This window comes from Tachyglossus aculeatus, chromosome 1 (assembly GCF_015852505.1).
Source record: "Tachyglossus aculeatus isolate mTacAcu1 chromosome 1, mTacAcu1.pri, whole genome shotgun sequence".
NCBI lineage: Eukaryota > Metazoa > Chordata > Mammalia > Monotremata > Tachyglossidae > Tachyglossus > Tachyglossus aculeatus.
The window spans coordinates 66,758,974-66,771,243 of NC_052066.1; the positions used below are offsets into that span (position 1 = coordinate 66,758,974).

General features: G+C 43.2%; 1 protein-coding gene across 3 annotated transcripts in view; it reads right to left on the minus strand.

Moving 5' to 3' along the window:
• The window catches only part of VPS8 (VPS8 subunit of CORVET complex), a 367,622-nt gene that overhangs the window by 320,818 nt on the left and 34,534 nt on the right, over positions 1–12,270 (minus strand). For all 3 annotated transcript variants that reach the window (XM_038743776.1, XM_038743795.1, XM_038743785.1), the window contains exons 3-4: positions 11,615–11,683; positions 3,446–3,576 (exon numbers count right to left, since the gene is read on the minus strand). In XM_038743776.1, coding sequence (XP_038599704.1) covers positions 3,446–3,576; positions 11,615–11,683 — 200 coding nt within the window. The remainder of the gene's footprint in view (positions 1–3,445; positions 3,577–11,614; positions 11,684–12,270) is intronic.

Genomic DNA, 12,270 nt, shown 5'->3' on the forward strand with positions numbered 1-12,270 from the left:
CATCTCTCTTACAGCAACCCAGCCCGCACATTTCATTCCTCTAATGCTAACCTTCTCACTGTACCTCATCATCAATCGTATTTATTGAGCGCTTACTATGTGCAGAGCACTGTACTAAGCGCTTGGGAAGTACAAATTGGCAACATATAGAGACAGTCCCTACCCAACAGTGGGCTCACAGTCTAGCTCACAGTCCTCGACCTCATCTACCTGGCCGTCGACCACTTGCCCACATTCATTCATTCAATCGTATTTATTGAGCGCTTACTGTGTGCACAGCACTGTACTACGCGCTTGGGAAGTACAAGTTGGCAACATATAGAGATGGTCCCCACCCAACAGTGGGCTCCCTCCTCATACCCAGCGCTTAGAACAGTGCTTTGCACTGCTTTGTTCAAAGTGCTTTGCACTTTGAGAAGCAGCGTGGCTCCGTGAAAAGAGCCCAGGCTTTGGAGTCAGAGGTCACGGGTTCAAATCCCGGCTCCGTCAATTGTCAGCTGGGTGACTTTGGGCAAGTCACTTCACTTCTCTGGGCCTCAGTTACCTCATTTGTAAAATGGGGATTAAGACTGTGAGCCCCCGTGGGACAACCTGATCACCTTGTAACCTCCCCAGTGCCTAGAACAGTGCTTTGCACAAAGTAAGCGCTTAAAATTAAAAAAACTAAACACTAACACACTACAGTAAGTGCTTAACAAATGCCACCATTATTATCAGACAGACAGTTGCTCTCCCCAACTTCAAAGCCTTATTGAAGGCACATCTCCTCCAAGAAGACTTCCCTGACTAAACCCTCCTCTCCTTTCTGCGCGGCCCTGATTTGATCATTTTATTCATCCTCCCTCCCAGCGCCACATCCCATATGCATATAGCTGTCAATTATTTATGTATTTAGGCATATCATCATCATCATCATCATCAATCGTATTTATTGAGCGCTATGTGCAGAGCACGTAGGTGTATATGCATATGCATATAGATGTCATTTAATTATTTATGTATTTATGTATATTAATGTCCGCCTCCCCCTCTAGACTGTGAGCTTGTTGTGGGCAGGAAATATGTCTGTTGTTTTTATGGTACTCTCCCAAGTGCTTAGTACAGTGCTTTGCACACAGTAAGTGCTCAAAAAATACGCTGAATGAATGAATAAATGAATGAATGAATAAGACTGTGAGCCCATCCAACCTGATTTGCTTGTATCAACCCCCGTGCTCACTACAATGCCTGGCACATAGTAAACACTTAAATAAGAAAAATAAAGAACCATGGGCTGATGTGTGTTCCCCCTTTAATAATAATAATGATGATGATGGTATTTGTTAAATGCTTACTATGTGCCAGGCACTGTACTAAGCGCTGGGGTGGATACAAGCAAATTGTATTGGGCACTGTCCCTGTCCTTTGTGGGGCTCACAGTCTCAATCCCCATTTTGCAGATGAGGTAACTAAGGCCCAGAGAGGTGAAGTGACTTGCCCAAGGTGACACAGCAGATAAGTGGCAGGGCCAGGATTAGAACCCACGACCTTCTGGCTCTCATTAGTAGAAAGAGCCCAGGCTTGGGAGTCAGAGGACATGGGTTCTAATCCCAGCTCCGCCTCTTGTCTGCTGTGTAATCTTGGGCAAGTCACTTCACTTCTTTGGGCCTTAGTTCCCTCATCTGCAAAATGGGGATGAAGACTGTGAGCCCCACGTGGGACAACCTGATTACCTTATATCTATCCCAGTGCTTAGAAAAGTGCTTGCCACATAGTAAGCGCAGAACAAATACCACAATTAGAATTATTATTATTATTTATTATTAGAGAAGCAGCGTGGCTCAGTGGAAAGAGCCCGGGCTTTGGAGTCAGAGGTCATGAGTTCAAATCCCGGCTCCGCCACTTAGCTGTGTGACTTCGGGCAAGTCACTTAACTTCTCTGAGCCTCGGTTCCCTCATCTGGAAAATGGGGATAAAGACTGTGAGCCCCCCGTGGGACAACCTGATCACCTTGTAGCCTCCCCAGTGCTTAGAACAGTGCTTTGCACGTAGTAAGCACTTAATAAATGCCATCATTATTATTATTATTATTTATGCATCCACTACACCATGCAGCTTCTCCCCTGGCATTGCTGGGAAATTCCCAGCCACCACTACCATCCCTTACAGGAGCAGGGCAACAAAGAGGCCAGGGCCCCCTCAGTCTTCCTTCCTTCCAACATCTACTAATAAATCAATCAATCAGTCGTATTTATTGAGCGCTTACTGTGTGCAGAGCACTGTACTAAGCGCTTGGGAAGTCCAAGTTGGCAACATATAGAGACAGTCCCTACCCAACAGTGGGCTCACAGTCTAAAAGGGGGAGACAGAGAACAAGACCAAACATATTAACAAAATAAAATAAATAGAATAGATATGTACAAGTAAAATAAATAAATAGAGTAATAAGTAAATAAGTAATAAGTAAATAGAGTAATAAGTCTACTAGACTTTCTAGACTGTGAGCCCGCTGTTGGGTAGGGACTGTCTCTGTGTTGCCGACTTGTACTTCCCAAGCGCTTAGTACAGTGCTCTGCACACAGTAAGCGCTCAATAAATACGATTGATTGATTGATTGATCTACCCAATCCCCTGAATACCTGCCCAGGCTCCCGAGCTTGGCCCGTCCCTCCCTCCCAACTCGGCATTCCTCCTCCTTTCTGGGGCTGGAGTTTGGACACGGAGCCGGAACGCCGACTCAGCCGATTTCTCGTCGGCTGGCGAGCCGGGCACGAATGAATGCATGAATGTTGGGTAGGGACCGTCTCTGTATGTTGCCAACTTGTACTTCCCAAGCGCTTACTACAGTGCTCCGCACACAGTAAGCACTCAATAAATACGATTGAATGAATGAATGAATATGATTGAATGAATAAATGAATGAGGGGAGGGAGCCCGGGGGTGCTATCTATATATATCTATATCTATATATATAGATATATCATCAATCGTATTTATCTTCTCTATATATCTATATATCTAGATTATATATCTTCTATATATATATATCTTCTATATATCTATATCTATAGATATAGATATTTGTACGTATTTATTACTACTACTAATAATAATAATGGCATTTTATTAAGCACTTACTATGTGCAAAGCACTGTTCTAAGCGCTGGGGAGATTACAAGGGATCAGGTTGTCCCACGGGGGGCTCACAGTCTTAACCCCCATTTTACAGATGAGGGAACTGAGGCACAGAGAAGTGTCTCCATTTATTTTACTTGTACATATTTATTCTATGTATTTTATTTTGTTAATACGTTTTGTTTCGTTGTCTGTCTCCCCCTTCTAGACTGTGAGCCCGCTGTTGGGTAGGGACCGTCTCTATATGTTGCCGACTTGTACTTCCCAAGCGCTTAGTACAGTGCTCCACACACAATAAGCGCTCAATAAATACAATGAATGAATGCATCACCTCTTCAGGTTGGTCCTGTCGCCGCTGTCTGAGCTGGCCACCGACGATGTGTCATACGAGTGGGTGTCAGCGGTGTCGATGTTTAGCAGGGAAGGGTCCTCAAGAACAAAAGACTCGTCTTCATCATCAGTCTGCAAATAAACGAAAGAAGAGGGAGATGGAATTTCATTTCTGTCACCCTCGCCCACATGTCTAATATCAATAGACTTTTAGACTGTGAGTCCCCCTTCTAGACTGTGAGCCCACTGTTGGGTAGGGACTGTATATGTTGCCAATTTCTACTTCCCAAGCGCTTAGTACAGTGCTCTGCACACAGTAAGCGCTCAATAAATACGATTGTTGATGATGAATAGCATTTGTGGGGGGCACGCCGCGCCCCTCCCAAGCCCGGGCTCTTTACACTGAGCCACGCTCCTTCTCTATAGCTGCTTCACTTCTCTGACCCTCATCTGTAGAATGGGGATGAAGACTGTGAGCCCCCCGTGGGACAGCCTGATTGCCTTGTAACCTCCCCAGCGCTTGGAGCAGTGCTTTGCACGTAATAAGCGCTTAATAAATGCCATCATCATCATCATTATTATTATTATTATTATTATTATTATTATTACAGTGCTCTGCTCCCAGTAAGCACTCAGTAAATACCATTAACTGCCTGAGTGGGCCACGTAGTTTAGCCACCTTGCTAAAACTCAGTTTGTTTCTCTTCATGCCGCCACTTGTCAGCTGTGTGGCTTTGGGCAAGTCACTTACCTTCTCCGTGCCTCAGTTCCCTTGTCTGTAAAATGGGGATTAAGACTGTGAGCCCCCAGTGGGACAACCTGACCCCCTTGTAACTTCCCCAGCGCTTAGAACAGTGCTTTGCACATATTAAGTGCTTAATAAATGCCATTATTATTATTATTATTATCCCCTTGGGCAGAGGGGAGATTCTGCTGGTGAGGGGCAACTTCTGTCTCGCAGGCCCAAGCTCTATCTATTCTAGAGAAGCAGCGTGGCTCAGCGGAAAGAGCCCGGGCTTTGGAGTCAGAGGTCATGGGTTCAAATCCCGGCTCCGCCCATTGTCAGCTGTGTGACTTTGGGCAAGTCACGTAACTTCTCTGGGCCTCAGTTCCCTCATCATCTGTAAAATGGGGATTAAGATGGTGAGCCCCACGTGGGACAACCTGATCACCTTGTATCCCCCCAGCGCGAGGATTAAGATTGTGAGCCCCACATGGGACAACCTGATTACCTTGTATCCCCCGAGCGCTTAGACCAGTGCTTTGCACATAGTAAGTGCTTAACAAATACCATTATTATTATTATTATCCACTATGTTATGCTGCTTCTGTGAAGCTTGGAGCTATGCCAAGTAGGGTTACCCAAAATGGAAAGGTCTAAGATGAAACTTCAGGCAACTTTGATTCACCTGTACTGGGCAGCATGGGAAAGGGTCACAGGTGGACCATCAAGTGATCAAAATGTTGATCAAAGACAACGGCGGAGACTCGAGTTTTTACTGAGCACAGGGAAGGCAGTGGCAAACCACTTCCGTATCTTTACCGAGAAAACTCGATGGATACACATACCAGAACGACTTTATGACAGAAGACGGGTTGCCCGTTGTTGGGTAGGGACCGTCTCTATATGTTACCGACTTGTACTTCCTAAGCGCTTAGTACAGTGCTCTGCACACAGTAAGCACTCAATAAATACGACTGAATGAATGAATGAACGTTCTGAAGAGGGCGTCACTATGAGTTGTAGACAATGCGAAGGCATTTGAAGAATAATAATATTAATAGTTCTGGTATTTGTTAAGCACTTACTGTGAGCCAGGCACTGTACTAAGCGCTGGGGTGGATAAGGACAAATCGGATTGGAAAGAAGAAGAAGAAGAAGGTACAGCGCTCTGCACACAGTAAAGGCCCGATAAATATGACTGAATGAATTGGAGAAAAGTATGATGGATCGATGAAGACTGCTTCCTACCGAGCATAGCAAGGAAAGCAGCTCAGAGTTTTCTTATACATAATAATAATAATAATGATGGCATTTATTAAGCACTAACTGTGCAAAGCACTGTTCTAAGCGCTGGGGAGGTTACAAGGTGATCAGGTTGTCCCACGGGGGGCTCACAGTCTTAATCCCCATTTTACAGATGATGTAACTGAGGCACAGAAAAGTTAAGAGATTCTCCATGACTTTCCCTCAATCTCTGCCTCTTTAGGAAAAAAGAGAACCAGATCCACTTTGCAGTCCTCATTATTCCTCTCACGTCTGAGACTTTGATGACAAAAAAACCTCAGCCAAAGTTGAGAACGCCATGATTCCCCCAAATTCCCAAGTCATCGTTATTCCTGATTCCTTTCAGCCTGGTCTCCATTTTTGGCACTCCGTAAGATCCATCCACCCTGCCCCACATTTCTCCTCTCACTATCTCCATCCCTCTAGCCTCCCTGCAGGCAACATCTTTTTTTTTATTAATAATAATAATAGTGGTATTTGTTAAGCGCCTACTATGTGCTAAGATAAGTAGCCAACTGTAGTAAGCTCTGGGGTGGATACAAGCAAATCAGGCAGGACACAGTCCCTGTCCCACATGGGGCTCAAAGTCTTGATCCCCATTTTACAGATGAGGTAACAAAAGCGAAGTGACTTTCCCAAGGTCACACATCGGATAAGTGGCAGAGACTGTGAGCCCACTGTTGGGTAGGGACTGTCTCTATATGTTGCCAACTTGTACTTCCCAAGCACTTAGTACAGTGCTCTGCACACAGTAAGCGCTCAATAAATATGATTGATTGATTGATTGATCTGGGATTAGAACACATGACCCTCCAACTCCAGGCCCATGCTCTAGTCACTACACCATGCTGCTTCTCATTTTCAAACCATCTGTCACCACTCTACATCTTGTTGTCTGTCTCCTCCTTCTAATGATGGCATTTATTAAGCGCTTACTATGTGCAAAGCACTGTTCTGAGCGCTGAACTATTCATTCATTCAATCGTATTTATTGAGTGCTTACTGTGTGCAGAGCACACAATAATAATAATAATAATAATATACAATATTATTATAATAATAATCTTCTAGTCTAGTCTAGACTGTGAGCCTGTTGCTGGGTAGGGACTGTCTCTATATGTTGCTGACTTGTACTTCCCAAGCGCTTAGTACAGTGCTCTGCACACAGTAAGCGCTTAATAAGTATGATTGAATGAATGAATGAATTCTTCCTCACAACTGCAATCTCTTCCTCTTCAGGTTCTGGAGCTCTCTTCCTTCCCTGGGCTCTATTTACACCTCTTGACCATAATCACCTTCTCTCTGGCCCCTTTCAATGACTCAAAATTAAATGCAAACGTCTCAGCTCTTTTCGCAAAAACAGTTACTCAATGGTATTTATTGAGTGCTTACTATTCATTCATTTAATCGTACTTATTGAGCACTTACTGTGTGCAGAGCACTGTACTAAGCACTTGGGAGAGTATGACACGACAGAACTAGCAGACACACGTACTGCCCATAACAAGCTTACCGTCTAAAGGCCAAACTCAGGACCGTTCTGCCCCTCATTCATTCAATCTCATTTATCGAGCACTTACTGTGTGCAGAGCACTGTACTAAGCGCTTGGGAAGTCCAAATTGGCAACATATAGAGATGGTCCCTACCCAACAATGGGCTCACAGTCTAGAAGGGGGAGACAGACAACAAAACAAAACATTTTGACAGGTGTCAAGTCATCAGAACAAATAGAAGTAAAGCTAGATGCACATTCATTCATTCAATCGTATTTACTGAGCGCTTACTGTGTGCAGAGCACTGGACTAAGAGCTTGGGAAGTACAAGTTGGCAACATCTAGAGACGGGCCCTACCCAACAGTGGGCTCACAGTCTAGAAGGGGGAGACAGAGAACAAAACCAAACATGTGGACAGGTGTCAAGTCATCAGAATAAATAGAAGTAAAGCTAGATGCACACCATTGACAAAATAAATAGAATAGTAAATATGTACAAGTAAAACGAATAGAGTAATAAATCTCCTAGACTGTGAGCCCGCTGTTGGGTAGGGACCGTCTCTATATGTTGCCAACTTGGACTTCCCAAGCGTTTAGTCCAGTGCTCTGCACACAGTAAGCGCTCAATAAATACGATTGAATGAATGAAATGTGTACAATCAATTAATCAATCGTATTTATTGAGTGCTTACTGTGTGTACAGACATATATACCCTCCTTACTTCACCCTCCTCAACCTTGCTCCCTTATGTTTTCTGTTTATTCCCTGACTCAACTCTCGACATTCCAGGTGAATTGTCCCTGAGAATAAACACATACTAGAGAATAAGTAGCCACACGATAGCATTCTTTCCTAATACCATCATCATCACTTGAGCGCTTAGTACCATGCTCTGCAGATAGTAAGCATTCAAATACCAATCAATCGCATTTATTGAGCACTTACTGAATGCAGAGCACTGTACTATGTGCTCCGTCTCTATATGTTGCCAACTTGTACTTCCCAAACGCTTAGTACAGTGCTCTGCACACAGCAAGCGCTCAATAAATACGATTGAATGAATGAATGAATAAACAGATACATACCCTGCCCACAAAAAGCTTAGAGTCTACAGGGGGACACAAACATTAATATAAAGTATGTAATTTAAAGATGGGAGCAGGGAACAGGGAGCTGTATTCTCCCAAGCGCTTAGTACAGTGTTCTGACACAGCACTCAAATACTAATGATTGATAATAATCCAATGCCTCAGGGACCTTAGTACATCTTCCTGCAGAGTGTTATGTGCCTGTTGAGCCCCCTTCTAGACTGTGAGCCCACTGTTGGGTAGGGACCGTCTCTCTATGTTGCCAACTTGTACTTCCTAAGCGCTTAGTACAGTGCTCTGCACACAGTAAGCGCTCAATAAATATGATTGAATGAATGAATGAATGTTCAGTAAGATCAGCTTTCTCTCATTTAGTGAAAGACTTGAAATGAGACCGTAATCAAAATCATGCTCAAAGAATCAGCTTGAAGCATAACCCAACGTGGCCTAGTTCATTCATTCATTCAATCGTATTTATTGAGCGCTTACTGTGTGCAGAGCACTGGACTAAGCGCTTGGGAAGTACGAGTTGGCAACATATAGAGACGGCCCCTACCCAACAGTGGGCCCACAGTCTAGAAGGGGGAGACAGACAACAAAACCAAACATGTGGTCAGGTGTCAAGTCGTCAGAATAAATAGAAGTAAAGCTAGATGCACATCAATGACAAAATAAATAGAACAGTAAATATGTGCAAGTAAAATAGAGTAATAAATCTGTACAATAATCTTGTAATGAATCTTGCCGAGTGGAAAGAGCCCGGGCTTGGGAATCAGAGGACGTGGGTTCTAATCCCAGCTCTGTCACTCGTCTGCTGTGTGACCTTGGGAAAGTCACTTCACTTCTCTTGTCCTCAGTTACCTCATCTGGAAAATGGGGATTAAGACTGTGAGCCCCATGTTGGACAAACTATCTTGTATCTACCCCAGCGCTTAGAACAGTGCTTGGAACATAGTAAGCGCTTAACAAATACCATAATTAATATTATCAGCACTTAGTACAGTGCCTGGCACATAGTAAGCACTTACATACCATCATTATTCAGCGCTTAGAACAGCGCTATGCACATAGTAAGCACTTAACAAATGCCATCATTATTATTATTATTATAACCCAAGAACAAATCTCCCCACAACTCCCCACCCCCGCCCCAACCGTGACGATAGCCATGATTTCTTGTACTTTTTCCCCAAGTACAATCAATCAATTGTATTTATTGAGCACTTACTGTGTGCAGAGCACTGTACTAAGCACTTGGGAAGTACAAATTGGCAACATATAGAGATGGTCCCTACCCAACAGTGGGCTCACAGTTTAGAAGGGGGAGACAGAGAACAAAACAAAACATATTAACCAAATAAAATAAATAGAATAGATATGTACAAGTAAAATAAATAAATAGAGTAATAAATCCGGAAAAAAAAAACCACATATACATATATACAGGTGCTGTGGGGAAGGGAAGGAGGTGAGGTGGGGGGGATGGAGAGGAAGAGGAGGGGGAGAGGAAGGAGGGGGCTCAGTCTGGGAAGGCCTCCTGGTCAAAAACCTTGTTCCCAAATCCCATCCAGACTCCTCAGGAAGAAAGACTGTTCTCCCTGCAAACTTGCATTAAAGCAGGCTACAATGACAAACAGGGGAAAATACAAGCAAAGACACGCAAGAGAAAATGAAGGGCAAGCAGCTGATAATAATAATAATAATGATGGCTTTTATTAAGTGCTTACTATGTGCAAAGCACTGTTCTAAGTGTTGGGGAGGTTACAAGGTGACCAGGTTGTCCCACGTGGGGCTCACAGTCTTAATCCCCATTTTACAGATGAGGTAACTGAGGTCCAGAGAAGTTAAGTGACTTGCCCAAAGTCACACAGCTGACATTTGGCGGAGCTGGGATTTGAACCCCTGACCTCTGACTCCAAAGCCCGGGCTCTCTCCACTGAGCCACGCAGCTTCTCTACAACAGCTGCCACTGATAGCATTCATTCATTCAATCATATTTATTTGAGCGCTTACTGTGTGCAGAGCACTGTACTAAGCGCTTGGGAAGTCCAAGTTGGCAACATATAGAGACGGTCCCTACCCAACAGTGGGCTCACAGTCTAGAAGGGGGAGACAGACAACAGAACAACATATATTAACAAAACCAAATAAATAGAATAAATATGTACAAATAAAATAAATAGAGTAATAAATCCGTACAAGCATCTATACATATATACAGGTGCTGTGGGGAGGGGAAGGAGCTAAGGCGGGGGATGGGGAGGGGCATGAAACTTGTGCCGTGAAACTTGGCTTCAGTGTCAGTTATCCCAACACAACTGAGCAAGAGGTGAAACAATGGAAAGAGAAATTGGGGATTTGAACCGGCAAGGAAAGCAGATCCATCATGGAGACTTTCCTGAAACTTTGCTACATAATGGTCTTTGGAGGAGATGACCTGTGAAGCTAAAAAGATTTAAACATTAGTTGGCAGTCATCTGTACAAATCTGAATGCCTGGTTCAAAGGGGGGGGGGGGGGGTGTGGGTGTGGGTGTTATATATATGTAGATTGTGTGCTTGTTGTGGGAGGGAATGTGTCTACTATGTGTGTGTGTGTGTGTGTGTGTGTTATACTGTATATATGTATATATGTTTGTACATATTTATTACTCTATTTATTTTACTTGTACATATCTATTCTATTTATTTTATTTTGTTAGTATGTTTGGTCTTGTTCTCTGTCTCCCCCTTTTAGACTGTGAGCCCACTGTTGGGTAGGGACTGTCTCTATATGTTGCCAACTTGTACTTCCCAAGCGCTTAGTACAGTGCTCTGCACACAGTAAGCGCTCAATAAATACAATTGATTGATTGATTATACTATATATATATGTAGATTGTATGCTTGTTGTGGGAGGGAATGTGTCCACTGTGTGTGTGTGTGTGTGTGTGTGTGTGTGTGTGTGTGTGTGTTATACTATATATATGTAGATTGTGTGCTTGTTGTGGGACGGAATGTGTCCACTGTGTGTGTGTGTGTGTGTGTGTGTGTGTGTATAACACACACACGCACCTATATAAACACATGCATATATATATACACACATACACAGAATGCATTATATATATATGTGTGTGTGTGTGTGTCTGTGTGTGTATTTCCATATATATATATATATATATATATATATTCATTCATTCATTCAATCGTATTTATTGAGCGCTTACTGTGTGCAGAGCACTGGACTAAGCGCTTGGGAAGTAGAAGTTGGCAACACATAGAGACGGTCCCTACCCAACAGCGGGCTCACAGGCTAGAAGGGGGAGACAGAGAACAAAACAAAACATGTCAACAAAATGAAATAAATATGTACAAGTAAAATAGAGTAATGAATATGTACATATATACATTCAATAAATATGTGCAATATATATATACACATATATATTATACATATACATATATGTGTGTATATATACATATATACAAGTACATGTATGTGTGTGTGTGTTTATTTATATATATATATATATATATATATATATATATTCCCTAGAGCATTGGATGCTTCTGTAGTGTATACTGTAATGTACACCCACCTCATTCAGGATGCTTTCCAGAGTTGGAGGGGTATCAACTTGAGGTATATCAAACTCCTTGTCGTCAATCTAAAGAAAAGGAATACACGCTCAGCTCTGGAAACTTTTCTCTTCAAAAATGGATAACTGTGCAGACTAGGTGAAGCCCACAATGAAAGGAAAAAGTATCGCCCGTGTCCTCAAACAGCTCACAATCCAGTAAAGTTTCCAGTCTGATTTAGAACTCTAGGTGCTGAGTGGAAGACGTGCTTCCAGGAGCAGTTTACAATGTAATAATAATAATAATAATAATGTTGGTATTTGTTAAGCGCTTACTATGTGCCACACACTGTTCTAAGCGCTGGGGGAGATACAAGTTAATCAGGTTGTTCCACGTGGGGCTCACAGTCTTCATCTCCATTTTACAGATGAGGTAACTGAGGCCCAGAGAAGTGAAGTGACTTGCCCAAAGTCACACAGCTGAGCCCGCTGTTGGGTCGGGACCGTCTCTATATGTTGCCAACTTGTACTTCCCAAGCGCTTAGTACAGTGCTCTGCACATAGTAAGCGTTCAATAAATCCGAATGAATGAATGAAAGTGGCAGAGTAGGGATTAGAACCCATGACCTCTGACTCCCAAACCCGGGCTCTTTCCACTGAGCCACGCTGCTTCTCTA